Here is a 27,387-nt window from a genome sequence, read left to right on the forward strand (position 1 = left end):
GTTTTTTCGGCGTAGGGGGTTCCCCTTGGAATCCATACCAGACCTAAGGGCCTGGTATGCTCTCGGAGGGGGAACCCACGCCAAATTTTTTTCAGAAATTTGGCGTGGAGTTGCCCCTTCGGCAAAAGTCGCCTGGCCTGGGGCGACTTGTAAGTCGTCCCAAGTCAGGTTGAAGTCATCACAAGTCGTGTTGAAGTCGTCCCAAGTCGCGCTGTGATCTAAACTCAAGTCGTGTCCAAGTTGCCTCACTCAAGTCGCCTACAAGTCGTGTTGCCCCTGTGTGAACGGACCCTTAAGCATCTTCTCCTTAGAATGTTTACAATTAGGAAAAAATAATCACAACACTGTTTTAGGTTGAATAAAGAATTTGAGACCTAAAAACCATCTTGCCCTGGTGCAGAACCAGGAATAGACCCTTGCAAAAAAGCGCTGCCAGTCCAAGACCCTGCAGGCCAAAGCAAGGCAACTAAAAAGACAATCTTGCACATAAAAAAAAACAAGGAAATCTCTCTGAGAGGCTCAAATGGAGAAGTCTGTAAAACAGACAAGACCAAATTTAGGTCCCATGGAGATGAAAGGGACCATAAAGTATGTACAATCCACACGAGACCTTTACCAAGCAATGAAGCAAAATAGGTCTCTAAAACAGAATGGCTAAGATCTGCCCCTTGATGGTAAAATGTTACTAAACTCACAACATGAAAATCAGTCTGTAAATGCAGGAAAGCAGGCTTGTTATACTCACGGTTGAACCTAAGAGGTTAGTCCTCTGTATTGTGTAATAAGGCTGCGTGATCTTGTAAGCACAGATCTTCTTCCACTGACTCCAAAACAAGTCCAGATTTAAGACAGAGCCTTTGGAGTCAGAATTAGACCTAAGGATGACTTCTGATAGTCCAGGACCTGTACCGCCTGCTAGACATTTGATGTCAGCTTCTAAACTGATTGCTTTATGAGAATTAGTGCAGTACTTAGACAACCTATGGAGACACCCTGGGTCCTCAACACCCGAACCAGAGCAAAAACCTTGATAAATGCTCGGGTGGGCCATAGACAGATCAAAAGGCAAAGCCACAAACTGGCAGTGGTGATCCTGCACTGTGGATCTTATGCCGCGTACACACGAGCGAATTGTCCGGCGTACTTAGTCCGGCAAACAATCCGCCGTATGGTCCGGTGGACTTTCTACCGAACGGACTTGGCCACACAAAAAGTCCGGTGTTTGCTAGTGCAATGGCGTACAGCACGTACGACGGGACTAGAAAAAGGAAGTTCAATAGCCAGTAGCCAATAGCTTCCTTTTCGTACTTGCTTCTGAGCATGCATCATTCTTATTCCGCCAGACTAGTATACTGACGAACGTATTGTCCGCTGAAACTCAAGTCCGGCGGAAAGATTGGACTGCAAAAATACTTTCTAAGTCCACCGGACTTCACACTGGAAAAGTCTGCTGAAGCCCACACACGATCGAATTGTCCAGTGAAATGCGTTTCGGTGGACTAAGTACGCCGGACAATTTGATCGTGTGTACGCGGCATAAGAAACAGTTGATGAGGCTGGAAAACAGAAATGTGTAGGCAGGCATCCTTGATATCCACTGGCAATAGGAAATCCCCCTGATGAAGTGAAATAATCACTGACAGGGTGAATGCCATCAGGAATTTCTGTACTTTCAGGAACCTGCTGAGACCCTTGAGGGTCATAACAGGCAGATGCCTCCACTTGGTTTGGGACCATCCAAGACAGCAGCAAAGAAAGCTGCTATTTTTTGTGTTTTACCTGTGGAAATAATTCTGCAGATGCAGTCTTCTCGGACTTCCTGATGGTCGCAAAAGCCAACAGATGCAACTTCCCACCCACGAGTGTGGGGGCACGGCTTTACTATGAAGAAGAGGACTTGGGCAACAGACATGTCCAGCTGAAGTTCCACATCTCTTGGGACTCCTCGGCTGATAAAGATACCCGCAAGGCATTGTAAACTGAAAATAATCTTACCATAAGCCTCTTCAGTGACCCTGGGATAAATAAAATGGTCTTTGGTGCCACCTGAGGTATAAATAAACGAAGAGTGCCAAGGATACACAATCTAGAGGGCCCTGTAAAATGGCACAGCCTCCTTCCTCACACACAGGCACATCTCGGGCTGCTAAGCAACTGCAGTTAGCTCAGGATGCCCTATAATGACTGTTTTCCTTGTGAGACAGTGCTGTATTCACTGAAAGTCTCAAAAGAAATCCGTGAGTTAGGCCAGCGCACTTCAGACCTAGAAATCAGAGTGGATGACATGGAAACTAATGTCCTGTCCCATGATAATGAATTAGAGACTCTTAAGGAAGAAAACCTTATTCTGCAAAACACGCTTAGCGAACTTTGAAAATAGAGCACGTCGATCAACTCTTTGTATACGAGCAATGCCTCAGACTATTGTTGACCTTCATTCTACTATGACCGCACCTTTCCAAGAACTACTACCATCAATCCCAGTCAATCGTTTGGAGATGGATAGGATTCACAGAGCTTTAACACCACGCAAACCTCCTCATCTTGTAGCATATTCAATCTTAAGGCTTTATGCCTTTCTTTGGTCGCCACTTTATCACCTTCAGTATAATCTGACTAAGCTTATTTAAAATACTGAAATACTGTTCACTTAAATTTTGAGCCTTTTAACCCCCACAACCATAGATAAACATATTTTATGTTTTATCTATGTACACCCCCCCCCAGCCAATGAGATACCTATTGTCTCGATTATAACCTTATTTACTTATATTTATCTTAGAGAAAAATAGAGTTATTTTTTTAAATTGAAGAACTTCTATTGTTTTATATTTAATGATTCTGTTTATCAATATCACTATTTTCCTTCATTACTGGAAATCCTATAAGTAATATAGCTATGCAAACTATAGTTTATTATTTTAATGAATTTTTTCCTTAGGGTTACCTGTAGGTATATATACACTCACCTTACAGTAAAGTTGTTAATAGCTAATTAACCTTTTAACTTTTTTTTTAACCTTGCTCATTTTTTTTTCCTCCCTCAAAGGCCAAACTTGGGTGTCCAAGTATTTCTCTTTTTCTGTATATAGATCTAGGCCATTGGGGTCTCAAGAGATTGTCACTGCTCCAGACCCAGAAGGTCGCTATCTTATACTCACGGGATATCTATTTGATTCTCTAATCACAGTGGTATCCTACTATGCTCCTAACAAAACTCCAGCCTCATGCCTCGTCCATTTATTACAGGTAATTGATACGCATAAAAATGGGCACACTTTTAATCTGTGGAGATTTGTATCAAGTCCTTTATCCATTTTTAGATAAATCCCCAACTCCTATTGCATCTAGTTCTCAATCTTTTAAGTTCCAACAACTTCAACAACACTCTTTATTAAATTCTTGGCGTGAAATCAATCCTGCTAGGCACAAATTTACTTTTTATGCTCATCCCCATAAATATAATTTCCTGAATGAAACACATTTTGATCTCAATAGGCATGACCCCTGAACTCCTTTCTTCGTCTATTATCCCTTTTACATGGACTGACCACTGTGCTGCACTTTCAATTCTCTAATACCCAAAATACAAGATTTTACATGACATATTAATGGCTCAATCCTATCTCATCCATCACACTTCTCTGATCTAGAAATAGCCATAAAAGATTACCTGACCAATAAGGAGACCCCTGATATATCCCCACTGACCCTATGGGAAGCTCATAAACCTGTTCTCCGTGGGGTTTGTATACGCCAAACCTCATTTGTTAAACAAGAAAAACGACAACTAAAACAAAAATTAGAAGCAGAATTGAATACGACAATCTTTCAATCCAATCCTACCCCTGTAACTAAATTACAGCTTGATAAAGCATAGTTAAACCTTGACTTTTTTTTATCAGAATCTGTAGATAAAATGTTATGCAAGTCTAAACATAAATTTTTATCTTAAAGCGAATAAACCAGACACTCTTAGCCCGAGCACTTAAACTAAATCGCCCCTTTAAAGGGATTTGACTGAAATTATCTTATGATACATTTACTAGTAAAGATCATCCACACCTTTCAAAAACATCTTACCTCCTTATATAAAAAGGAAGGATATTTTGAGCAAACTTTAGCAGAATAATTTTTTTCACAAATCAAACTTCCTACTATACCTTTAGCCCAACGCGATTGTCTTGAAAGCTCCATTACAGCTAACGAAATTAAATTAGCAATTAACTCTCTTAAACCAAATAAACGTCCAGTCCCAGATGGCTTCTCTGCCCTATGCTATAAGAAATTCTCTCATATCCTTGCTCCAATGTTAACAGACGCATTTAATTCTCTCATTAACGATCAATCCTTTCTCCCCAAAACATTAATGGCTATAATTTCAATGATCCCCAAACCTCAGACGATACATCTTGCTCTAACTATAGACCCATGTCATTACTCAATCTTGACATTAAGTTACTAGCAAAAGTCTTAGCGACCTGCTTAAATAGTGTAACAGGTTCTTTAATAAAGACCAGGTTGGCTTTATCCCACAGCACCAAATGGCAGATAATGTGCGCAGGACTATTTTACTAATTCAAGCAGCTAAATCACAACAAATACCCATCTGTCTCTTATCTTTAGATATCAAAAAAGTATTTGATACAGTTTTGTGATATTACCTACATTTTGTCCTGCAGCGTTGGGGATTTGGTCCTCATTATACAAAAATCCCAAAGCTTATGTTAAATATGCTGGATATAAATCAAACCCATTTGACATCTATAGGGGTACGCATCAGGGATGTCCACTTTCCCACTCTTATTTGCCCTACTTATTGAACCCCTTGCTCAATCAATCCATACTGACCCCTCTATTAAAAGGTCTATATTTAGCTGGTCACCAACATAAACTTTGCCTATTTGCTGATGATAGCTTCTTTATGTCATCCCCTCATATTTCTGCTACTAATCTTATAAGTAAACTTGATCACTTTTCCCACGTATCTGGTCTAATTATTAACTCTCAAAAATCTATAGCCTTAAATGTATATCTTTACCTCCTCATATTTTTTTACAACAAGCGCAAACATCCCTCCCTTTCTCATGGTTCTGCCATGGCCCACGTCACGCCTTCTTTACCTAGCGATAACTCTCACACCCAATCTTTCTGACATTTTCACTGCCAATTATCCTCCAATTTTGCATCAAATATCTAATCTTCTGACACAATGGTCCTCTCTAGGGATGAGCCGAACACTCCCCCGGTTCGGTTCGCACCAGAACTTGCGAACGGCCCCCGCGTTCGTTACGAACGTTAGAACCCCATTGAAGTCTATGGGACTCGAACGTTCGAAATGGAAAGTGCTAATTTTAACGGCTAATATGCAAGATACTGTCCTAAAAAGGGTTTGGGGACCTGACTCCTGCCTCAGGGGACATGGGTCAATGCAAAAAAAAGTTTTAAAAACGGCCGTTTTGGCGGGAGCACTGATTTTAATGACGATTAAAGTGAAAAAAAAAGTGAAATATTACTTTAAATATGGTGCCTGGGGGGTGTCTGTAGTATGCCTGTGAAATGCCACGTGTTTCCCCTGTTTAGAACAGTCCCTGCACAAAATGACATTTAACGGAAATAACACCATTTAAAACTGCTTGCGGTTTTAATGTTATATCTGGTTCCTGCAATATGGTTGAAAATAATTCAGAAAAATGGCATGGGTAGCCCTCCCTGCTCAATACCAGCCTATTTGGGTCTTGTACGCATATTAAGGGGAACCGTGTACCCATATTAAAAAAAGGAAATGCGTGTGGCCCCCAGGCCCTATATACTCAGAACAGCAGTATACAGGCGGTGGGACTGTGTAGGTTTGTTGTGTTAAGTTGAATCTGTTTGTAATTTTCAACTGGTACATTTTTAAAGTGTAGCTCCAGTCAAAAAAACTATTTTTAAGCTTTTTGGAAAACATAGGGATGGGTTATCACCCCTGTATAATTTGTTTTGCCATCCGTCTTTTTTCATCTCACTTGCTGCTGTCTCCTTCCGTTTGCAAGTAGGAGATGTTTGTAAGTTGGATGTTTGAAAGTAGGGGCCTGCCCTATATTATAGCGGTATGTACTGGGTACAGAGCACGCACTATCTCCTAACACTACTGACTGCAAGCTCTATTATTAACCACTTGACCACTGGGCACTTAAACACCCTTAATAACCAGACCAATTTTCAGCTTTTGGTGCTCTCACATTTTGAATGACAATTGCTCAGTCATGCAACACTGGACCTATATGAAATGTTTGTCCTTTGTTTCTGTTATAAAATTTAGCAATTAGTAATTTTTTCTTCATAATTTTTTTTTTACTGGTTACATGTTTTGAGTTGCAGAGGAGGTCTAGGACTAGAATTATTGCTCTCGCTCTAACGTTCTCGGCAATACCTCACATGTGTGGTTTGAACACCGTTTTCATATGTGGGCGGGGCTTACGCATGCGTTCGCTTCTGCATGCGAGCACATGGGGACATGGGCGCTTTAATTTTTTTTTTTTTTTTTTATTGTTCATTTTACTTTATTTATTTTAGTTTGAAATTTTTTCCCCGAAAAATATATTTTTGATCACTTTTATTCCTATTACAAGGAATGTAAACATCCCTTGCAATAGGAATATGGGGTGACAGGTCCTCTTTACAGTGAAATCTGGGGGTCAATATGACCCCACATCTCACCTCTAGGCTGGGAAGCCTGAAATAAAAAATAAAAAAAAAAGATTCTGGCTTTGATCGTACTGGCGAGTTGGTAGAAGCACCGGAGGGCGGTGAGAGGTGGGGGGCGTCTATGGCTGGGTATTTCAGGGTATCACCGAGTATGGCTGGGTATCTCTGAGTATGATTAAGTCTGATGTGACGAAACATGTCGGGGGCGTGGCTATCTGGAGACTATTGAGCTGACATACACGGAGCTGGGAAGGAGGCACAGGACTGAGAGGACTGTTTTATCTGACTTGAAGGCGCCCTTTTTTCGAATAGACCTGCTGTGTGGGACCAGGCGGGACGCACGAGGAGGGGTGAGATCAAACGATACAGTATCGTATCTTATGAGTCCGCCGTGACCACCAATGCCCCGACGTATTCAGAATAGTATTGTGGAGTGAAGTTGTGAAGCGAGTCTTTTTACTCTCTTGAAGTGATTTTGCGTTTTTAAGTTCATGTGAGTGCATAAGGAGTGAGATTTTTTATACATTAAAGAGTGTTTGCAGTATTACACTATTGGGGTCTCCCTCTGTGATTTCTCTTTGAGGTATATATTTATACAATGAAGTGTATAAGTGGAGAAGTTCCAATCGGATGTGCTGGGGTCTGAATTCCATCTTGAGAGATCATTTGAAAGCCCTTGAGCCTCACACGAGAGTGTAAGGCTTAGCAGTCGGTGAGTGTTTTCACGAAGGGGGGAGTAGGAATCACGGATGGTGTGGTGAAGGAGTCACTTGTAGAAAGGAATCTGAACACTGGATATTCTTCTTATGCATTTATAGAAAGACTTTCTGTAATCTGGATGCTTTTTTGAATATTGTGTGGTGGATGGACTATATTCACATTCATTTATATGTATTTTTTACTATATGTGTAATCTAAATGTATATTTGGGTATTCACTGAGTGATTAATAGGTATATATTTTGTTATTGATTAGACAATTTATGATTTGAGACAAGATCACTGAGGAGGTGAGGATTTGTGCACTGAAAGGTACACAGGTTATAGCGCCACGTGCAACTAATTAGTTTTTTGGAAATTTACTACTATTTTTGTTTGCACCTATTTATATGTGACATTGTATGGTAAGTGGCAGCTAAGATATAAAATATTGAGTTATTCACAGCGCTGTGATGATACACTAGGGAAAGGGTTTGTGGAGTGTGTATCTTTAAATTAACATGGCTGGGTATGGCAATTTATGGCAGGGTATTGCAGAGTACTGGCGGGGTACTACAGAGTAATAGCAGGGTACTGCAGAGTATTGGGGAGTACTACAGAGTAATGGCAGGGTACTGCAGAGTAAAGGCAGGGTACTGCAGAGTAAAGGCAGGGTACTGCAGAGTATGCACTGGTATTGCAGAGTATTGGCGGGGTATTGGCAGGGTACTGCAGAGTATTGGGGAGTACTACAGAGTAATGGCAGGGTACTGCAGAGTAAAGGCAGGGTACTGCAGAGTAAAGGCGGGGTACTGCAGAGTAAAGGCGGGGTACTGCAGAGTAAAGGCGGGGTACTGCAGAGTAAAGGCGGGGTACTGCAGAGTAAAGGCGGGGTACTGCAGAGTAAAGGCGGGGTACTGCAGAGTAAAGGCGGGGTACTGCAGAGTAAAGGCGGGGTACTGCAGAGTAAAGGCGGGGTACTGCAGAGTAAAGGCGGGGTACTGCAGAGTAAAGGCGGGGTACTGCAGAGTAATGGCGGGGTACTGCAGAGTAAATGGGGGTTACTGCAGAGTAATGGGGGTTACTGCAGAGTAATGGGGGGTACTGCAGAGTAATGGGGGGTACTGCAGAGTAATGGGGGGTACTGCAGAGTAATGGGGGGTACTGCAGAGTAATGGCAGGGTACTGCAGAGTAATGGCAGGGTACTGCAGAGTATGCACTGGTATTGCAGAGTATTGGCAGGGAATTGAGGGGTTAAATTCGGTGAGCAGCGATGTGGGCACTGCAGATGCAGCCCACATCGCTGCTGACACCGATCTCTTTTCCCTCCGCTGTACCGATCGGTACAGAGAGGGGAGGGAGGAACCGGCGTCATAACATGACGCCGGTTTGTTTACAAGTGATCACTCCGTCATTTGACGGAGCGATCACGTGGTAAACGGCCGCGACGAGTGGCCGTTTACCGTGATCCGTGATGCGCCGGGTCCTGTGGACCCAGCGGTCACGGATGCTCTCGAGTGAGCGCCCCAGGGGGCGCGCGAGAGCAGAATTCTGGGAGGCCGTTAATTAACGGCCTCTCAGAGTTAAACAACCGCCCTGAAGCCGTTAATCGGCAATAGGCGGTTGTTAAGTGGTTAAAGATAGATCACTAGCTAGCTATATAGGTGAGGTGAATATAGTGTAGTGGTGTATACTGCGGTCAGGGCACAGACAATAACCACTACACAAGAGCAAGATAGGAAATCAGCCAAAAACGATTGGTGTGTAACTGTGTTGAAGGTACACAGAACACCCACTGCTTCAGATTCCAACACACTACACGAGGCCGCCTCAAAGGCGGCCTTATATAGTGTGGGGCGTGCACTACACAGCCTGAGCTATGATTGGCCACAGGCAGGATGCGGTGCATACTAGCTCATTATGCCTTTTGCTTTGCAGGTTTAAAAAAAAAAAAAAAAAAAAAAAAAAAAAAAAAAAAATTTGCGGGTTTACTACCGCTTTAAGATATATATATATATATATATCTTGGATTCTGAAGGGGTCACTAGTTTCTGACTTGTCACCTTTGCTTTCTCCTTAGGGGTAAAAGCATGCTTTTCCCCCAAATCACCTGATGAAGGCATCCAAGGATGGTCCAAACAAGCTATCAGAGGCCTGCCTTTCGCACTGCTTATGGCAGAGAAGTTCCACTGACCAACACTTAAGCCACATGATCACTCGCATGACAAACATAGTGCCTAACTGGAAAAGCTGCCTTATGGAGCCTTCCAAGGTATCCACCAAAAAATGTAAAGCTATTGGAAAATCTTCCGGAAACTGCTAGATGTCAGGATCCCCTGGCTCTGATTCCCTAGAACAAAGCATACACACTGCCAAACACACCTTGAGAGCTTGGCAAACTCCCATCACAAGCTGCAGAGTCAGGGAGAAGGTCACTTTAAAAAAGGACTCTAAACTCTTATCCATGGCATCTTTTAGGATTGGGACCCCCATCTACCAGGACTGTCAGAGACTTATTCAAATAGGAAATGGCCAGGTCAAAAGCCCCATTTCTTGTAGAATCCCACTTCCATGGGATACTGCTGAGATAATCACTTCAGAAGTTAAAACAGACAGCTTCCTCCTCTTCCTCATCCTGAGATGTTCCTCCAACACCTCCTTCTCCTGCAAAAAGGGACGAAGAGATGGAGAGTGGACATGCTTGCATTACAGGTGTTCCAAATCAGTGAGAATTCTGAGGATTGATCCCGTACACCAGCAATGGACACAAAGGAACCGGACAATTATGCTCCTCAGACCGAGAAAATGGCAGATAGGGGAAGGGTTTCAGAGCTTATCTGACCCTTAGGGGAGCCATTATAGGGCAAACTGTGCAGAGGTATTCCCTACCAGAATGAGGGGGCCCACCACAACGTCGTCCCCCCCCAACCTCTCTGCTTCCACAAAGCCATGTCACACCAAACATACAATTGCCTCCACACTTGTACCCTGGTGCCGATTTCTGCTGAGAGTAGTTGAACTGCTGGAATTGTTTTTGCCATGTAGTAGTCCGCCAGTCCGCTCTTTTGCGGTGTAGTGCTCCACATGGATACCTTGGCTGCCCCAAAACACAGGAAACAGCATTAGGAAACTGCCACATGCTCAACCATAGAGGCATTCAGTTGTTGGGCCAGAAAGCCCAATCTTCACCGATCACGGTGAGCACATCCCACAGTATCTTCAGCGACTCAACTTCCCAGAATAGGCCAGAAAACAGGGGACAAAGCCCAGGAAATTAAATCTTTAGAAAGATATCTGTAGACACTTCCATCACCTAAGCACGCTGGCTAAAACTGAGGCCTGGCTGAGCTGGGAGGGGTTATGACTGAGCAGGGAATTCCTGCCTTTTTTGGCCAGTGTCCATTCAGCTAAAGGTGGCAGCATAATCCAAGCAGAGTTGAATATGAAGAGTCCTTTGACCTGTGATGTATGATTAAGAAAAAAGGTATGTACACTATTTAGGTTGGTAGTTCAAGAAAAAATAAACTGCAAATACGGTTAGACCAATCATATAAGAGATCAGAAAGGATTTTAAATGCAGAAGGAAAAAAAGCCAATATCAATACTAGGCAATAAGAACATTAAAGTGGCTGTAAACCTCAGACATGAAATATGAACAAAGCATATCCCTCTATAGTGTATACAGTGCCTTGCAAAAGTATTCAAACCCCTTTTTACCTATTTTGTTACATTACAGCCTTTAGTAAAATGTTTTTTTAATCTGAATTTTGTGAGATGGATCAGAATACAATAGTCTAAGTTGGTGAAGTCAAATTAGAAAAATATATACATAAAACTATTTTTCAAAAATAAAAACTGATAATTGGCATATGCGCATGTATTCGCCCCTTTGTTATAAAGCCCATAAAAAGCTCTGGTGCAACCAATTGCCTTTAGAAGTCACATAAATATTGAAATGATGTCCACCTGTGTGCAATCTAAGTGTCACATGATCTGTCATTACATATACACACCTTTTTGAAAGGTCCCAGAGGCTGCAACACCTAAGCAGGAGGCACCACTAACCAAACACTGCCATGAAGAGGAACTCTCCAAACAAGTAAGGGACAACGTTGTTGAGAAGTACAAGTCAGGTTAGGTTATAAAAAAAAAAAAAAAATCCAAATCTTTAATGATCCCTAGGAGCACCATCAAATCTATCATGGAAAGAACATGACACAATAGCAAACCTGCCAAGAGACGGCCGAACACCAAAACAAAATGGACAGGACAAGGAGGGCATAATCAGAGAGGCAGCACAGAGACCTAAGGTAACCCTGGAGGAGCTACAGAGTTCCACAGCAGAGACTGAAGTAGCTGTACATAGGAAGACAATAAGCCGTATGCTCCATAGAGTTGTGCTTTATGGCACAGTGGCCAGAAGAAAGCTATTACTTTCAGCAAAAAACAAAATGGCACATTTTGAGTTTCAAAAAAGGCATGTGGGAGACTCCCAAAATGTATGGAGGAAGGTGCTCTGGTCTGACGAGACTAAAATTCAACTTTTTGGCCATCAAAGAAAACCCTATATCTGGCACAAAACCAACACATCAAATCACCCAGAGAACACCATCCCCACAGTGAAACATGGTGGCAGCATCATGCTGTGGGGAGTTTTTTCAGCAGTTAGGACTGGGAAACTGGTTAGAGTTAAGGGAAAAATGGATGGTGCTAAATACAGGGATATTCTTGAGCAAAACCTGTACAACTCTGTGTGTGATTTGAGGCTAGGATGGAGGTTCACCTTCCAGCAGGACAATGACCCCAAACACCCTGCTAAAGCAACACTTGGGTGGTTCAAGGGGAAACATGTAAATGTGTTGGAATGGCCTAGTCAAAACCCAGACCTCAATCCAATAGAAAATCTGTGGTCAGACTTAAAGATTGCTGCTCACAAGTGCAAACCATCCAACTTGAAGGAACTAGAACAGTTTTGCAAGGAGGAATGGGCAAAATCCTATTGTTAAGATGTGGCAAGCTCATAGAGACTTATCCAAAGCAACTTGGAGCTGTGACAGCCTCAAAAGGTGGCTCCAAAAAGTATTGACTTTAGGGGGGTGAATAGTTATGCACGTTGACTTTTTCTTTTATTTTGTCCAATTTTTGTCTGCTTCACAATAAAAAATAAATAAAAAATCTTTAAAGTGGTGGGCACGTTCTTTAAATTAAATGATGCAAATCCTCAAACAATCCATGTTAATTTCAAGTTGTGAGGCAACAAAACACGAAAAATGCCAAGGTAGCTGAATACTTTTGCAAGGCACTGTACCTGTCTTTGTTCCTCTGCTAGCTGCTAGAGTCACTTCTGACAAATTTTCCTGACACCAAGAGAAAAACGGTGACAGGGGAGGGACGTCCAGCACATTGACAGCCTTACCTCTGATTCTGTGTGAAGGAGGGCGTGCCTCTTTCCTCCAATCAGCTCTCAGAGCTCTCCTTAGTGAGCTCTGCAGAGTAACTATATCTCTCCTTGCTCTTTTTTCTGAACTGTCAGACAAGCTTATAAAATCAGCACTTTAAATGGATGTAGAGTGAAGACTGCAGATAGACAGATACAATTATGTGGGAGAATTTGTTTCATCTGTGTATCACCTGAGGAAATTGGATAATCCCTGCACTGAGTATATGTACGGTTTTATAGCCACTTTAATACAGTTGTTCAACGCAGTTTAAATAAAATACTCACTGGTGGTTATAGGGATACTGCTTGGCAAAGCAGATTGCCCAATGGTTGCCATACTGCTGCCTGACTGCGGGGTAACTGGGGTATTTATAGGGCACAGGATATATTGTGTAGCCAATACAGGTGTAGAGATCTGTTGTGCCACAGGATGCGACACTGATGAACTGGACACAGCCAGAGGGGAGGTCAACTTATTCTGACGCATGCGTTGATTAATCCCTTCTCTCGTGCGGGCTGCGGACAAACAAAATATGAAAAGGATATAAAATGGAAAAAATGGTTAAAAATTGACTGGGAAATATTATACTATTCAAAGTATTTAAATTCTCATACTGAACATGAGCCCTGTACCTTTCAAGGAGTCTGTATTTGCATAGGATATTCAGGGAGCACCATCTAATTCCTATTAAAAGAGAAGTATGGGTTTGTTTGTTTTTTTCCTCCGATATACTTACTTAGGTGAATGCAGCATCGGTCCAATGCTGCATCTGTTCCCCCGCGCCTCTACACTGAGAACTGAGTAATTTAACATCGTCGATGGCTCTGTTCTCACAGCTTCCCCAGCAGAGAGCTGCTGAAGATCAATCAGCATCTCTCCGTTCTGCTTCTCCATGCTCACTGGAGCGGTGAGCTGTGGAGGGGCGGGGAGTGGCCATCTCAGGCTCTCCCCAGCTCGCTACAAGGGGTGTCAGTCCAGGCACCTGATGGATCCAGACTTTGTCACGATAAGGCTGTGCCTGGTCCGATATCCGTGACAATTAGGGAGATTGTACCACAAGTGAGCAAAAATTTCTTCAAACTGAGGCACAGACAGTAATAAAATGTAATTTATTTTATTCTAAATTAGAGTGGAAAAGGTTAAACACTGCTGTAAGGATTTTTAATTCTTACTTCTAGTCTCCAGGACATGACATAGGGGCTTATTTACTAAAGGAAAATCCACTTTGCACTGCAGGTGCACTTGAAAGTAAAGTCGCTGTAGATCCGAGGGGGACATGCAAGGAAAATAAAAAACAGCATTTTAGCTTGCACATGATTGGGTGATAAAATCAGCAGAGCTTCCACTAATTTCAGATCTACCCCTTAGATTTAGAGCAACTGCACTTCCAAGTGCGCTTTCATTGCAATTTCAAGTGCACTTGCAGTGCAAAGTGAATTTGCCTTTCGTAAATAACCCCCATAGTGTGTGTACACACACTTATATAAAAATGTTACCTAAATTTTTTTTTTTTTTTTTTTAACCCTGACAGATTTTACCTGTTATGATGAATGAAATAGCCATTTTGTTTTTTGTTGCTTTAGAAGCTTCAGATAGGATAGAATGTACCGTAGACACCACGCTTAATAGTTTGATAAGATTAGTTGTTTGAGTTTAGAATAAATGGCATCCGTTAGCAAGAAATGGAACAGGCTGTTGTAAACAGCTTCAAATGGCACCAACCTCTTAAGCTGCAGCTCACTGAAGTGATAATGAGGCACAACCTCAGTTACTTTAAAAACTATTCGTTTTACCGTTGCTTGATTACAATCTAATAATACCGGCCTCTCGCTCTGACATTTAGGGGTTGATTTACTAAAACTGGTGCGGCTCTGCATGGTAGCCAATCAGCTTCTAACTTCAGCTTGTTCAATTAAGCTTTGACAAAAAAGAAAAAAAATCTGGAAGCCGACTGGTTTCTATGCAGAGCTGGCATAGATTTTTCACTTTCCATTTTTAGTAAATCAACCCTTTAGGCGCATACAGTCTAAATTGAGATGAATTTGTTCTAACGCTACCTGTGATTACCCATGGGTGGGTAAAACTTATATATTTCTGCCTTTTCCTATGGTGGATACCTACAATGCCCCGTACACAGTCAGACTTTCTGCGGGAAGATGTGCGATCGGCTCGTGTTGTCGGAAAATCTGATCGTGTGTGGGCTCCATCTGACTTTTTCCATCGGAATTTCTTACACACAAAGTTTGAGAGCTGGATCTATAATTTTCCGACAACAAAACAGGATCGTTTAAATTCCGATCGTGTAGATAATTCCGACTGACAAAGTGCCACGCATGCTCAGAATATATTGAGACCAAAGCTATTGGCCCGCGTATAGTCCCATCGTACGTGTTCTACGTCACCATGTTCAGAACGATCGGATTTTCAGACAACTTTGTGTGACCGTGTGTATGCCAGACAAGTTTGGGCCAAAATCCATCGGAAAAATCAGACGGATTTTGTCTTCAGAAAGTCCGACCATGTGTACAGGGCATAAGTCATTTCATTGTTAGGTCATTCAGTACTGTCCAGTTAAATTTTGAATTCCCATTAACAAAATGGTTGTCGACTAGATTCACATCTACAATTTGTTCGCTAAGTTATCAGAGGGAAAAAAAATTAAAAATTAGGACTGGGGTGTAGCAAGAGGCAATATTTTCCCACACACAGATTGCTGCCCATTTGCACAATTTACGCATTCAGCAAAGTTAGGATGGTCACATACCTCTCTGATTAGTTCGAAATGCTGCAGACTCCTGCATGCACCTGACAAAAAAAAAAAAGAAAACACTCAAATCAAAAAAGTCTGCATTACTCCACTGAAATGACCTCCAATTGTCACTACTTGTACTGCACCAGTCATGTATGCCAATTAACATTCTCAGTTTTAGGGTGCTTTATTTCCTATAGTTTTATGCACTCAATCTTCATCCTCCATATGAAGATAAGCACGGCAGCCCTTTGTATGCTAATCTCCCTTTCTTCAAATTTTGGATAAGTTGTAGGAGTGACTAAGGTGACACACTAAGCTGGTCAAAGAGGGACAGAGCTCAAGTATGGTGAGTTTTCAAAGATAGCAACAAAAAAGATTGATGTATAATGTAGTTTCATACACTGATCTTCTAAATGATAAAATAAAAAAAATACAATTTCAGTTCTGGAGCTTTTCTATAGTGAAGACAGAGAAAATTGACTACTGTCCGTAATACCGTTTTTCAGGACAAGCTTTCGGGGTCTGTCCCCTTCTTCAAGGTCCAAGCAGTACTGATTTACAAATTTTTACTGCTTGGACCTTGAAGAAGGGGACATACCCCGAAAGCTTGTCCTGAAAAACTGTGTTAGTGCAAATAAAAAAAGTATCACGGACAGTACTCAATTTTCTCTGTCACAATTGCACTAATACGGCTACAATCACATTAAGTACTATAGTGAAGACTAAATGTGCCTTAAGCTGGCAGTATACAATAGTAGAATTTTGCTTGAACGTTCCTACGAAAAATATCATCAACACATTTGATAACGACAGGAGAGGCTTGACAAGTGCCATTTCAAAACGACTTCACAATTTCATTTTCATTTAATATTTAATTTTGGATCTAAGCAATGTTCTGGACAAAAACCATATTCTCGGTTACAAACTCGTTCAAGAAAAAAATTTCCATACTTTGAACTTACTCTTCACCATGGTGGAAAAAGATCATCGATTTGACTGCATTAATGATTAGAAAATCAAACAAATGCTCAGTAAGCAAATCTTTTCACATACATTTCTACTAAATGTACAGCCAGCTTTACCAACAGTCTCTAACACGGTGGCCCTTACTTTATAACTTAGCTTTTGGTCAAAGAAAAAAACCTTCTCACTAATTACTCACACTTCAGCAAAATGTCAAACTGAGGCAAAGCCATCACATGTTTAAAGGTCTGTAGCGCACCAAAAAAGTTCAAATCAGGAACCTTATACAGTGCCTTCAAAAAGTATTTATTATAACCCTTGACATTTTGTCATGTTACAACCAAAATGTAAAATGTATTTTATTGGGCTTTTATGTGACACACCAACACAAAGTGGCACATAATTGTGACATAGAGGGAAAATGATAAATGGTTTTCAAAATGTTATAGAAATAAACATGTGAAAAGTGTGGCGTGTATTTGTATTCCGACCCCCTAAGTCAATACTTTGTAGAACCTCCTTTTACTGCAATTACAGCTGCAACTATTTTAGGGTATGTCTCTAGCAGCGTTGTACAACTAGAGAATGAAATTTGTTTCCCTTTCTTCTTTGCAAAATACCTCAAGCTCTGTCAGATTGGAAGGAGAGCGGCTATGGTCAGCAATTTTCAAGTCTTGTCACAGATTCTCAATTGGATTTAGATCTGGACTTTGACTGGGCCATTCTAACACATGAATATGATTTGATGTAAACCATTCCACTGTAGCTCTGGTTGTATGTTCAGGGTTGTTGTCCTGCTGGAAGGTGAACCTCCACCCCAGTCTCAAGTCTTTTGCAGACTTAGCCCTTGTACACACGGGTGGAGATTCCGACGGAATGTTTCCTATCGGACCGTCTTGTCACATATTCTGACTGTGTGGTCTGCATCGGACTGTTTCCATCGGAATATCCGGACGGACCAACTTTTCCAACATGCCGGTAAAATTTTCAGACAAAATGCTCTGATCGGAACATTCTCCGATCATGTGTAACCTACTCCGACGGACAAAGTGCCATGCATACTCAGATCAAATTCCTAGACCAAAGCTATTGGCTACTAGCCTGAACGTAGTCCCGTCCTAACGAACTAACGTCATCACGTTATGTACAATCGGATTTTCCGACAACTTAGTCCGACCGTGTGTATGCAACATCACTTCCGGAATGAATCCGACGGATTTGGTTCTCGGAATCTCCAACCGTGTGTACAAGGGCTAACAGGTTTCCTTCAAAGATTGCCCTGGATTTGGCTCTATCCATCTTCCCTTTAACTCTGACCAGCTTCCCTGTCCCTGCTGATAAAAAGCATCCCCACAACATGATGCTGTTTCACGGTGGGGATGGTGTGTTCAGGGTGATATAAAGTTAGTTTAACTTTATCCCTGACCTGTTCGGTGTGTTCCTTGCATTCATGCTGCTGTTTGTTCACTAAGGTTCTTTCACAAAACAGCTGTATTTATACAGAAATTACACAGAGATGGACTAATTAGGCGACTTCTGAAGGCAATTAGTTCCACTAGATTTCAGTTAGGGGTATCAGAGTAAAGAGGGCTGAATAGAAATGCACGCCACATTTTTCAGATAGTTATTTGTAAAAAATGTTGAACTATTTATCATTTTTCTTCCACTTCACAATTATGTGCCACTTTGTGTTGGTCCATCACACAAAATCACAAAAAAAAATACATTTAAGTTTTTGGTTGTAACGTGACAAAATGTGAAGAATTTCAAGGGGTATGAATACTTATTCAAGGCATTGTATATCTTCCTTTACCAGACCACACCAGAATCCCACAAGGCGGTTATCTTGTCGCTATAGCAGTTTAGGCTGGCTATACAATCAGATGCAGTCACTGTTCAGGTATTCAAGCAGGCACAGGTGCTGTGTCTGCCTCAGTACAATATCTGGCGGTGTAGATACTTCCAGAGTGAACTGAGGGATTCCTCCCAATCAGCTCGCAAAGCTCAACGAGAGACATACAAGCATATATAGCTAGGCCTATGCTCCAATTGTAAAGCTCTGGTATTCTCCAACACTGTCCAATGCACTGTATATTCATAAACACATTTTATTAGGAGCAGAACTCTAGAGCAATCCAGGATCCATGGTTCTAGTTTTGTAACACTAAACATGCAAATGGTTTGTTTTAATCCTACCAGTGCTCATTTGAAACTGAAAGCAGTTCTTCACCCTAAAGGGGAAGTTCCGCTAGTATTATCCCTCCCCCCCCTCCGGTGCCACAATCGCCACCTTTCGGGGGGGGGGGGGGGGTGCAGTTACCTGGATAATCCAGGTATCTGCACCCACTTCCGGCCAGACCGCCGCATGGCTCCGCCCACCCCCGCATGGCCCAGCCCCCCCGTTGTGTTCTGGGAAACACACAGTTCCCAGAGACACAGCGGGGGACCATAAGAGAAGCGCAGCGCAACTCGCGCATGCGCAGTAGGGAACCGGGCAGTGAAGCCCTCATGCTTCACTTCCCGATTCCCTGACAGAGGATGGCGGCGGTGGCTGCAGCGAGACGAGCGATCGCTCGTTATCTGCCGCCGACATCGCTGGAACCTGGGACAGGTAAGTGTGATATTATTAAAAGTCAGCAGCTGCAATATTAGTAGCTGCTGGCTTTTAATATTTTTTTTTAGGTGCAGCTCCTCTTTAAACCCCCCCATCCCAAAAAACGTAAAAACGTAATACCGAATATTGCAGCTTAACAATCATTAGATGTGGTGGCTGCATTCGTTTTCTTTCTTAGGCTCCCCCCCCCCCCCCATCTGTTTTCACCTGATCTGGCCAGTAACACATCTATGTATAAAGTTTCATACACACGGTACGATTGTTGGCAAGGGATTGTCTGTTGACAGACTGTTGTCCTAAATCTTATGCTCCTTTTGACAATTTTTATCCAACTTTCGGCCAACAAATGTTGGCCGACAGGCTAGTGAATTTTCGGCAGGCAATGGTTTGACGTCATATTTTCGTATGGTCATTACACAAATCCGTCACACAAAAGTCGAAAGTACAAACACGCATGCTTGGAATCAATGCCCACTAAACACAAAATTAGCAGAAGGGGCCCAGAGGGTGGCGCTCAAGAGCTGAAATTCCTCGTAGTACATCACTGTTTGTGTTTGTGGTACGACAATTGTGTACCGTTAGTATGCAAGACAAGATCCAGGCACACACCCTTTCGACGAAAATCAGATGCTTGGTTGGCCAATAATCATACCGTGTGTACGAGGCTTTACAGTGCCATCTCTCTGAATGAATGAGCACAGAGGGCAACTTTGGACAGCAGCATTGTCAGTCTGGGGGGAGGGTAGCGTTACATCAGATTTAAATACACAAACTGATGCCAAACTCCAGCTCACGCATTATAATTTGTTACAGCAAACAAACGTTTTTTTATTCCTTTTAGCATAAGGATTTGAAATAAAATCTGATCATTGTAAGCCCCCACTAGTACTAAATGGCTTGCCTCATCTCAGTACACTGATACATCAGGAAGAGTCCTTCCTTCCTTGTCCTTCTGAAAAACAACAGACTTATTGGCTGGATCACCAGATGAAAATAAAACCCAAAAATAGAAAACCAATGCAGCCATCACATGTAAGAAATTATATATATATATATATATATATATATATATATATATATATATATATATATATATATATATATATATATATATATATATATGGGTACCTCATCCATATAAAGATTGTTTGAAGAAAATTGGACAGACTGAGCAGACTTTACTGGTACCAGAGAAGGACAAACACTATGTAATACTACTAAATCTCTTTGTTACAAAAAATTGATCAAAAAATATGTGTACAATTCTATAAAAACAAGAAAAATAGAGCTCTCATCAATTTGACCACTTAGTTGCCATCATAATGGATCTCTGTTACTACTAGGTCAAAGAGGTCAACGTTTCGCTTTTATGCTTCCTCAGGACCTTATTTCATTGACTATAGACAGAGAGAGGGTACTGCACTATTTTGGTGCAAATGCAATGCAATATGAGCTATACAAAACGAATGGCTCAAATTGCACTGTACAGACATCCCATGTGATTTGAACAGGAATGTGGAGCGATTCCTGTGCCAATCGCATGCAATGTCCGACACCGCACAAGTGTGAACAAGTCTGTACAAGTGTGAACCCCAGGCTGACACATCTCTGTTGTATGAAAAGGTCATAGAAAATGCAGGCGAGTGTCACCAATACACTCAGCTCATAAAAAAAAAAAAAAAAATACATTTAAATATTTTAAATACCTGATACCTGATAATACCTTGAAATACTTTAATACCTGATTTGAGACAAAGTGAGGTCAAGTTTTTTCCACAGAGAGGACATCATGAATGGTATATCTGCTTCATTCTCTATTAAAAAGATAAATCAGAAGTTATTATAAAATGTAAAAAAAATATATATTTTTAAACTACAACCACCACACAATGAAATAGCCCACTAAAGGTTCCATAGATGCCATTATCAAAAGGTTAAAGCATATCTTTTAAGACACAACTTCTTCCATTTTGGGTACAGGAGGAAATGGAAATAATCCCTCTCACGTATTTTTATTATTTCAAACCTTGTCTTATTGAGGAGATTTCCCTTCACTTCCTGTGCTGTAAAATAAAAAGGGAGTGAAAAAGAATATCTCCAAAGTGAGTGAAGTCTCCTGTCAGACCGATGTCTCCTCTATTCTTGTTCTGGTGAAAATTAAAATGTAGATTTTCCCCCACTTTCAGTCGTGGTGATAATGGTCACAAGAACATATAGGGAGACTAAACTTAACGAGAAAAGATGCAGCGAGCAGTAACAACTTGATAAACTTTAACAAAGCCTAATGGTTCAGTACTACTTGAAGAATAATAGTACTCTATATGCAGTTTACAGTAAACAATGAACTTCTTCTTTTACTAGTTTTTTAGGCCTAGGTGCACACATATGCATTTCCTGCACCGCATTGCAATCACACTGTGTTTGCAATTCGCTGTGGCTGTCAATAAAAAGTGAACACTGCCCCAAACGCAGTGCGATTTGCCTGTGCTGGATGGCATTGGTACAAAATGACCATGCAATGCGGTTATGGTGTGGGTCCAAAAGAGGAGCCTGCACTTCTATGGTATGATGCGGTGCGATCTGGGTCCATTCAAAACTAATGGACTGCACTGAACCGCATGCGACTTGCACAGGAATGTGGTGCAGTTCCTGTGCGATTCACTTGCAGGTCATAGTGTGAACTAGGGCCAAAGTGTGCTTGAAACCAGAAAGTTGACCAGGGGAACGCCAGGAAGAACAGCAGACTGAATGTGTTAATCACATGGATAAGAACCACTGGATCGCAGGGACTTTTTTTGTCAGTTGCACCAGTGCCCCCTTTTTATGCACCTGGGTACGTTTAGGGTGTCAATTGCCCTTTACAAATCCATTTCATCTTGGGCAAGAGCAGATGATTCCTGTAGCATTTACTTTCCGGAATCCAACGGCCTTTAGCTCAAACATGCAGGCAGAAGGATGTGCTTAGCTGTAAAACACTCCTCCTGAATACTCCAGGGATGTATGCCATCACAGGGCTCGACAAACCCCAGGCGCCAGATCGCATTGGCGACTAGAATTTGTGATCTGGCGCCTGGGGCAGCACAGCGGGGGTATCCTGTCTCCTTCCACCCCCCCCTGGCGTGATCGTGTCGGGCCGCGCCGCCGCCGGCCGGTAATTGAGGCCGCGGCTTTGAGGCCTTCTGTGGTCCTATGTTTAGGTCTGTAATCTGGCGCCATCTAGTGGTGGCTGTTGGTATGACAGCCAGCGATGCTAATGAAGCTTTCACTGCCCACCCATCTCACCTTTACTTAGAATAAAAAAAAAAAAAAAAATGTGTGTGTGTATGTGTGTATGTGTGTATGTATATGTATATGTATATGTATGTGTGTGTGTGTGTGTGTTTAGGAGTTCTAACAACCTAGAGAATAAAATGGTGGTCGTTGCAATACTGTCTGTCACACCGTATTTGTGCAGCGGACTTACAAGCGCATTTTCGGGGAAAAAGTCTTATTTTTTTTAATTAAATATAACAGTAAAGTTGGCCCAATTTTTTTATATTGTGAAAAATAATGTTACACCGAATAAATTGATACCCAACATGACATGCTTCAAAATTGCGTCCGCTCATGGAATGGCGACAAACTTTTAGCCTTTAAAATCTCCATAGGCGACGTTTAAAAAATTCTACAGGTTGCACGTTTTGGGTTACAGAGGAGGTCTAGGGCTAGAATTATTGCTCTCGCTCTACCGAACGCAGCGATACCTCATGTGTGGTTTGAACACCGCTTTCCTATGCGGGCGCTACTCACGTATGCGTTCGCTTCTGCACGCAAGCTTGGCAGGACAGGGCGCATTTAAAACGTTTTTTTTTTTTCTTATTTTAACTTTTTATTTTTTCACGGTGCTTTTAAAAAAAAAAAATTGTCACTTTTATTCCTATTACAAGGAATGTAAAAATCCCTTGTAATTGAAAAAAACAGGACAGGTCCTCTTAAATATATGAGATCTGGGGTCAGAGAGACCTCAGATCTCAAATTTACACTAAAATGCAATAAAAAAAAAAAATAAAAATAAAAAAATTGTCATTTGAAAAAAAAAAATAAAAATAAAAAATGTCCCTCTAAGAGCTATGGGCAATGACATGGAGACAGGTGGGGGGGCCGCGCTATCCTCCCCTCACTCGTCTCCATGTCAGGCCAGGGACAGGTCTGGATTGCCGTTACCGACCTGGCTCCTAACTTTTTTAGCTGGCTCCTAGATTCCAAGCAAATTTGTCAAGCCCTGTGCCATCATATGTCTAGGCATGGAAACAAGGAAGTAACTGAAGAAATGTAAAAAAATAATAATAAAAAAATAAAGTTTCAAACAAGCAAATATGATATACTTTTTTTAATCTATTGAATTCTATCTATGAATGCTAGCAGCATAAAGATTCAAAATAGTTAATGTTGATGAATGAAGTTCCACTTTAAGAATAGGCTGCTAGCACACCACAACTGACCAAAACCACACATGACACTATTAGCAACGTAGCACACCACAAAGCAAGATATGCATATTGTGGTGCATTGCGTCACCCTCTACTGTACAGTGCACTATACATAGAGCAGGTGAAATCAAGTGGGAATGTGGACCTACAACATTTCCAGAACAGCTTTCTTCTACATATGAATTACAATTCCGATAATTAATGCAATCCTACTAATGTACAAGTTACCAAAGACAGATTACACCCAAGAAAATCTGAATAATGATGGCATAAATGGACTTCATTTTCTCAAAATATTATCCACTAAACTTTGGAATTCCACACAGGAAGATCTCCCCTATATGGTTCTCAGAGTTTAAACCTATGAAAGCTTCATTGTTTTTTGTTCTATTTGGCTTTGTAATTGCACCTTTATATCTATAGATATAATTATAGAATTGTATATTATATAATATATATATATAAATATAATATACACATATACATACACACACACACACACTTTGATGATTTAAACATTTATTACTCACCCTTAGCTTTCATGGTTATATATTCATTCAAGATTGTGGTGAGACTTTTTCCAAAGAGGGACTAGAAAACAAGATAATGCACAAGAGAGATGCATATTTGAAAAATGAAAAATGCATTGTGGCTTTGGCACAGCATTCACTATGGCACTTTAAATACCCAGTTTTATCCATACACCTAATTAACAAATCAGCTTATCCTTTGTGCACACAGGTGTTTAACATGCAAGTTCACCTTTACAGAAAATCTGTAAGATGAACTTACACTAGACCCCCTCTCCATCGCACCCAGTCCTGCAGTACCTGAAGCCAGCGATCACCTGCTCCGACACATCGTAAAGTTGCTTTACTGGTCCGGGGATATTAAATCGCCTTGGCTTTCTCTCCTCTTCTCCAGCACTCACAGGACAGGCTACGCAGGTTCTGATTGGTCGGCGCCGCCCATGTGACTGTGCCAAGCAATTAGAATGCCTCCTATCTGTAACTTTACAAGGTACATTTTGGAGATTAAGCTGTGGGGGGATTTCTGATCCAGTAAAGTGGCTTTACGACGTGTCAGTGCAGGAGATCGACGGCTTCAGGAACTGCGGGACCGGGTGCGATGGGCAGGGGGTCCAGCATAAGTTCACCTTACAGATTTTTCTGTAAAGGTGAACTTACCCTTTAAACTTTTGCTGACATGCACTTTTCACGTCATTTCTAAAATAATTTAAAATTGAATCACATGACACTTTAACATACATCTAAAGCGTTCTTTAACATTCTGTCCTGTATATACAAGAGGAAGGGAGACAATATTTCTCCAAAGTGAGTGAAATCCCCTCTTACAGTTGTCACTGAAACAAGTCTCCTAATTAAAAGACTTCCCCTGAATTTCTGTTCCAGTGGCAGCTCAAAAGTTTCAACTTTCACCCTCTCTTTGTGTTGGTGAGACTATTGTCAACAGGACACATAGGGGATGATTTACTAAAGGCAAATAGGACTGTGCACTTTGCAAGAACAGTTGCTCCAAAGCTTAGTAAATGAGAGGAAGCTCTGCTGACTTCCATCATCATTTTTTTTTTTTCTTGCATTTTTTTCCTTGCATACGATTGAGTATTCTTTGCAAAGTGAAACGTTACCTCATTTACTAAGCTCTGGAGCAACTGCACCTGCAGAGTGCATCATTTGCGTTTAGTAAACCAACCCCATAGAGAGGGGTAATCTAATAGGTACCAAACATGTAAAGTCTTAAAATTGCTTACGCCTGTGGAATTGCATAAAACTATGGTAACTAAAATTCTCCATAGACAACACTTTAAAAACCTTTACAGGTTATTACTTTAGAGTTAATCATGGATTATATGGCCATAGGTGTATTGCTCTCATTCCGACGTTTGTGACGATAACTCCAGAGTGTATTGCAACTGATGTTTAATGTACATGGTACATTATTTTATTTAAAATAGATTCTTACTGGATACTAGGGGTGTTGAAAACGATCGCCGCATCGCCATTTTGCCCTTCCCGATTCGGCATCGATGCGGTTAGCCAGGAGAATCGATTATCTATGACGTAATTTTGGCTCCTCCTCCCTCCCCGCACAGCAGTGTCTTTGCCGGTCATGACAAGCCACCGCTCGGCTGGCTGAGCCTTTCCCCTCAATGATGTGGCCTCAGCGTGCTGCCCCCACCCAGGCTCTCCCCCCTCCTTGGGATTTGGAGCTGTGGACACCCCTCTCATCTCTCCATCGGCGGCACAGAGCCCCCTGGAGCTGTGACACAGATCACTGTAGCGGTCTGTCTGATCCGGCACTGTGGGAGGGACAATGCACTGTTTCCAGCCTCCTATTATCCTTGTGACAGAGAAAAAAAAACACACCGATTTCTCCCATCCGTAGGACAGGATGGTCAGTGTGTACATTTAGAGGCTGGTGGCTGCAACTGAGTGGAGAGTCTCCGACACTCGTGTCTCACACAGCCCAGCGAAGTTCACCCTCCCCTCCCAGCAACGGACCAATGAATGTACTGCATACAGCTGCCCCTCCTCTTGTCTCTCCCTGTGTCTGCCTGGCCCGCCCACTCTCCTATCCCGATGTACAGCTGTGATGAGGAGAGAGGGGGGGTGCACGGGAGATATGAACAGCAGCAGCTACACATTCCAAGCTGTGTGAACTTCCAGCCTCCTCCCTGAATCAGTCATCTCTGCATTTTTCATTACACATTGATAACTGATCTGCCCCTTTCTCTCCTCTATCTGTCTCCCTCCCCTGCTCTGTTCTCCCAAGATCCACTTACCACTAAGCCACTTATGCAGCCCATATATTGATCGCTTTTTTTTTTTGTCATTACACTGGAAAAAAATATGATCCAATTCCCCCATCTACACATTCCAGGTGGATGGGGGAATCCTCCGACAGCGGACCAGTGGGGCGAACAACCAGGGTTACTTTCCCGGCACCGAAATTTGATAGCACTGGTCTCTGTCTCCATGGCAACAGCGCATTAGGACCTAGCGCTGGCTACTTGGCGCATTATGTCTGCAGTCTCTGATCATCTCCTGTACTATGTCTGCAGTCTCTGATCATCTCCTGTACTATGTCTGCAGTCTCTGATCATCTCCTGTACTATGTCTGCAGTCTCTGATCATCTCCTGTACTATGTCTGCAGTCTCTGATCATCTCCTGTACTACGTCTGCAGTCTCTGATCATCTCCTGTACTACAGTGCCTTGCGAAAGTATTCGGCCCCCTGGAACTTTTCAACCTTTTTCCACATTTCAGGCTTCAAACAAAGATATAAAATTTTAATTGTGAAGAATCACCAACAAGTGGGACACAATTGTGAAGTGGAACGAAATCTATTGGATAATTTAAACTTTTTAGCAAATAAAAAACAGAAAAGTGGTGCGTGCAAAATTATTCGGCCCCTTTACTTTCAGTGCAGCAAACTCACTCCAGAAGTTCAGCGAGGATCTCTGAATGATCCAATGTTGTCCTAAATGACTGATGGTGATAAATAGAATCCACCTGTGTGTAATCAAGTCTCTGTATAAATGCACCTGCTCTGTGATAGTCTCAGGGTTCTGTTGAAAGCCCAGAGAGCATCAGGAAGACCAAGGAACACACCAGGCAGGTCCGTAATACTGTTGGAGAAGTTTAAAGCCGGATTTGGATACAAAAAGATTTCCAAAGCTTTAAACATCCCAAGGAGCACTGCGCAAGCGATCATTTTGAAATGGAAGGAGTATCAGAC

At 41.9% G+C, this 27,387-nt stretch overlaps 1 protein-coding gene across 2 annotated transcripts in view; it reads right to left on the bottom strand.

Moving 5' to 3' along the window:
* Window positions 1-27,387, bottom strand: part of NPAT (nuclear protein, coactivator of histone transcription) — an 84,306-nt gene that overhangs the window by 44,471 nt on the left and 12,448 nt on the right. For both annotated transcript variants that reach the window (XM_077483956.1, XM_077483955.1), the window contains exons 3-6: window positions 24,159-24,219; window positions 20,901-20,973; window positions 15,595-15,635; window positions 13,115-13,345 (exon numbers count right to left, since the gene is read on the bottom strand). In XM_077483956.1, coding sequence (XP_077340082.1) covers window positions 13,115-13,345; window positions 15,595-15,635; window positions 20,901-20,973; window positions 24,159-24,219 — 406 coding nt within the window. The remainder of the gene's footprint in view (window positions 1-13,114; window positions 13,346-15,594; window positions 15,636-20,900; window positions 20,974-24,158; window positions 24,220-27,387) is intronic.

The sequence above is a fragment of the Lithobates pipiens genome, unplaced genomic scaffold (genome assembly GCF_037356315.1).
Source record: "Lithobates pipiens isolate NorthernLeopardFrog02 unplaced genomic scaffold, aLitPip1_a1.2 Scaffold_16, whole genome shotgun sequence".
Lineage (NCBI taxonomy): Eukaryota > Metazoa > Chordata > Amphibia > Anura > Ranidae > Lithobates > Lithobates pipiens.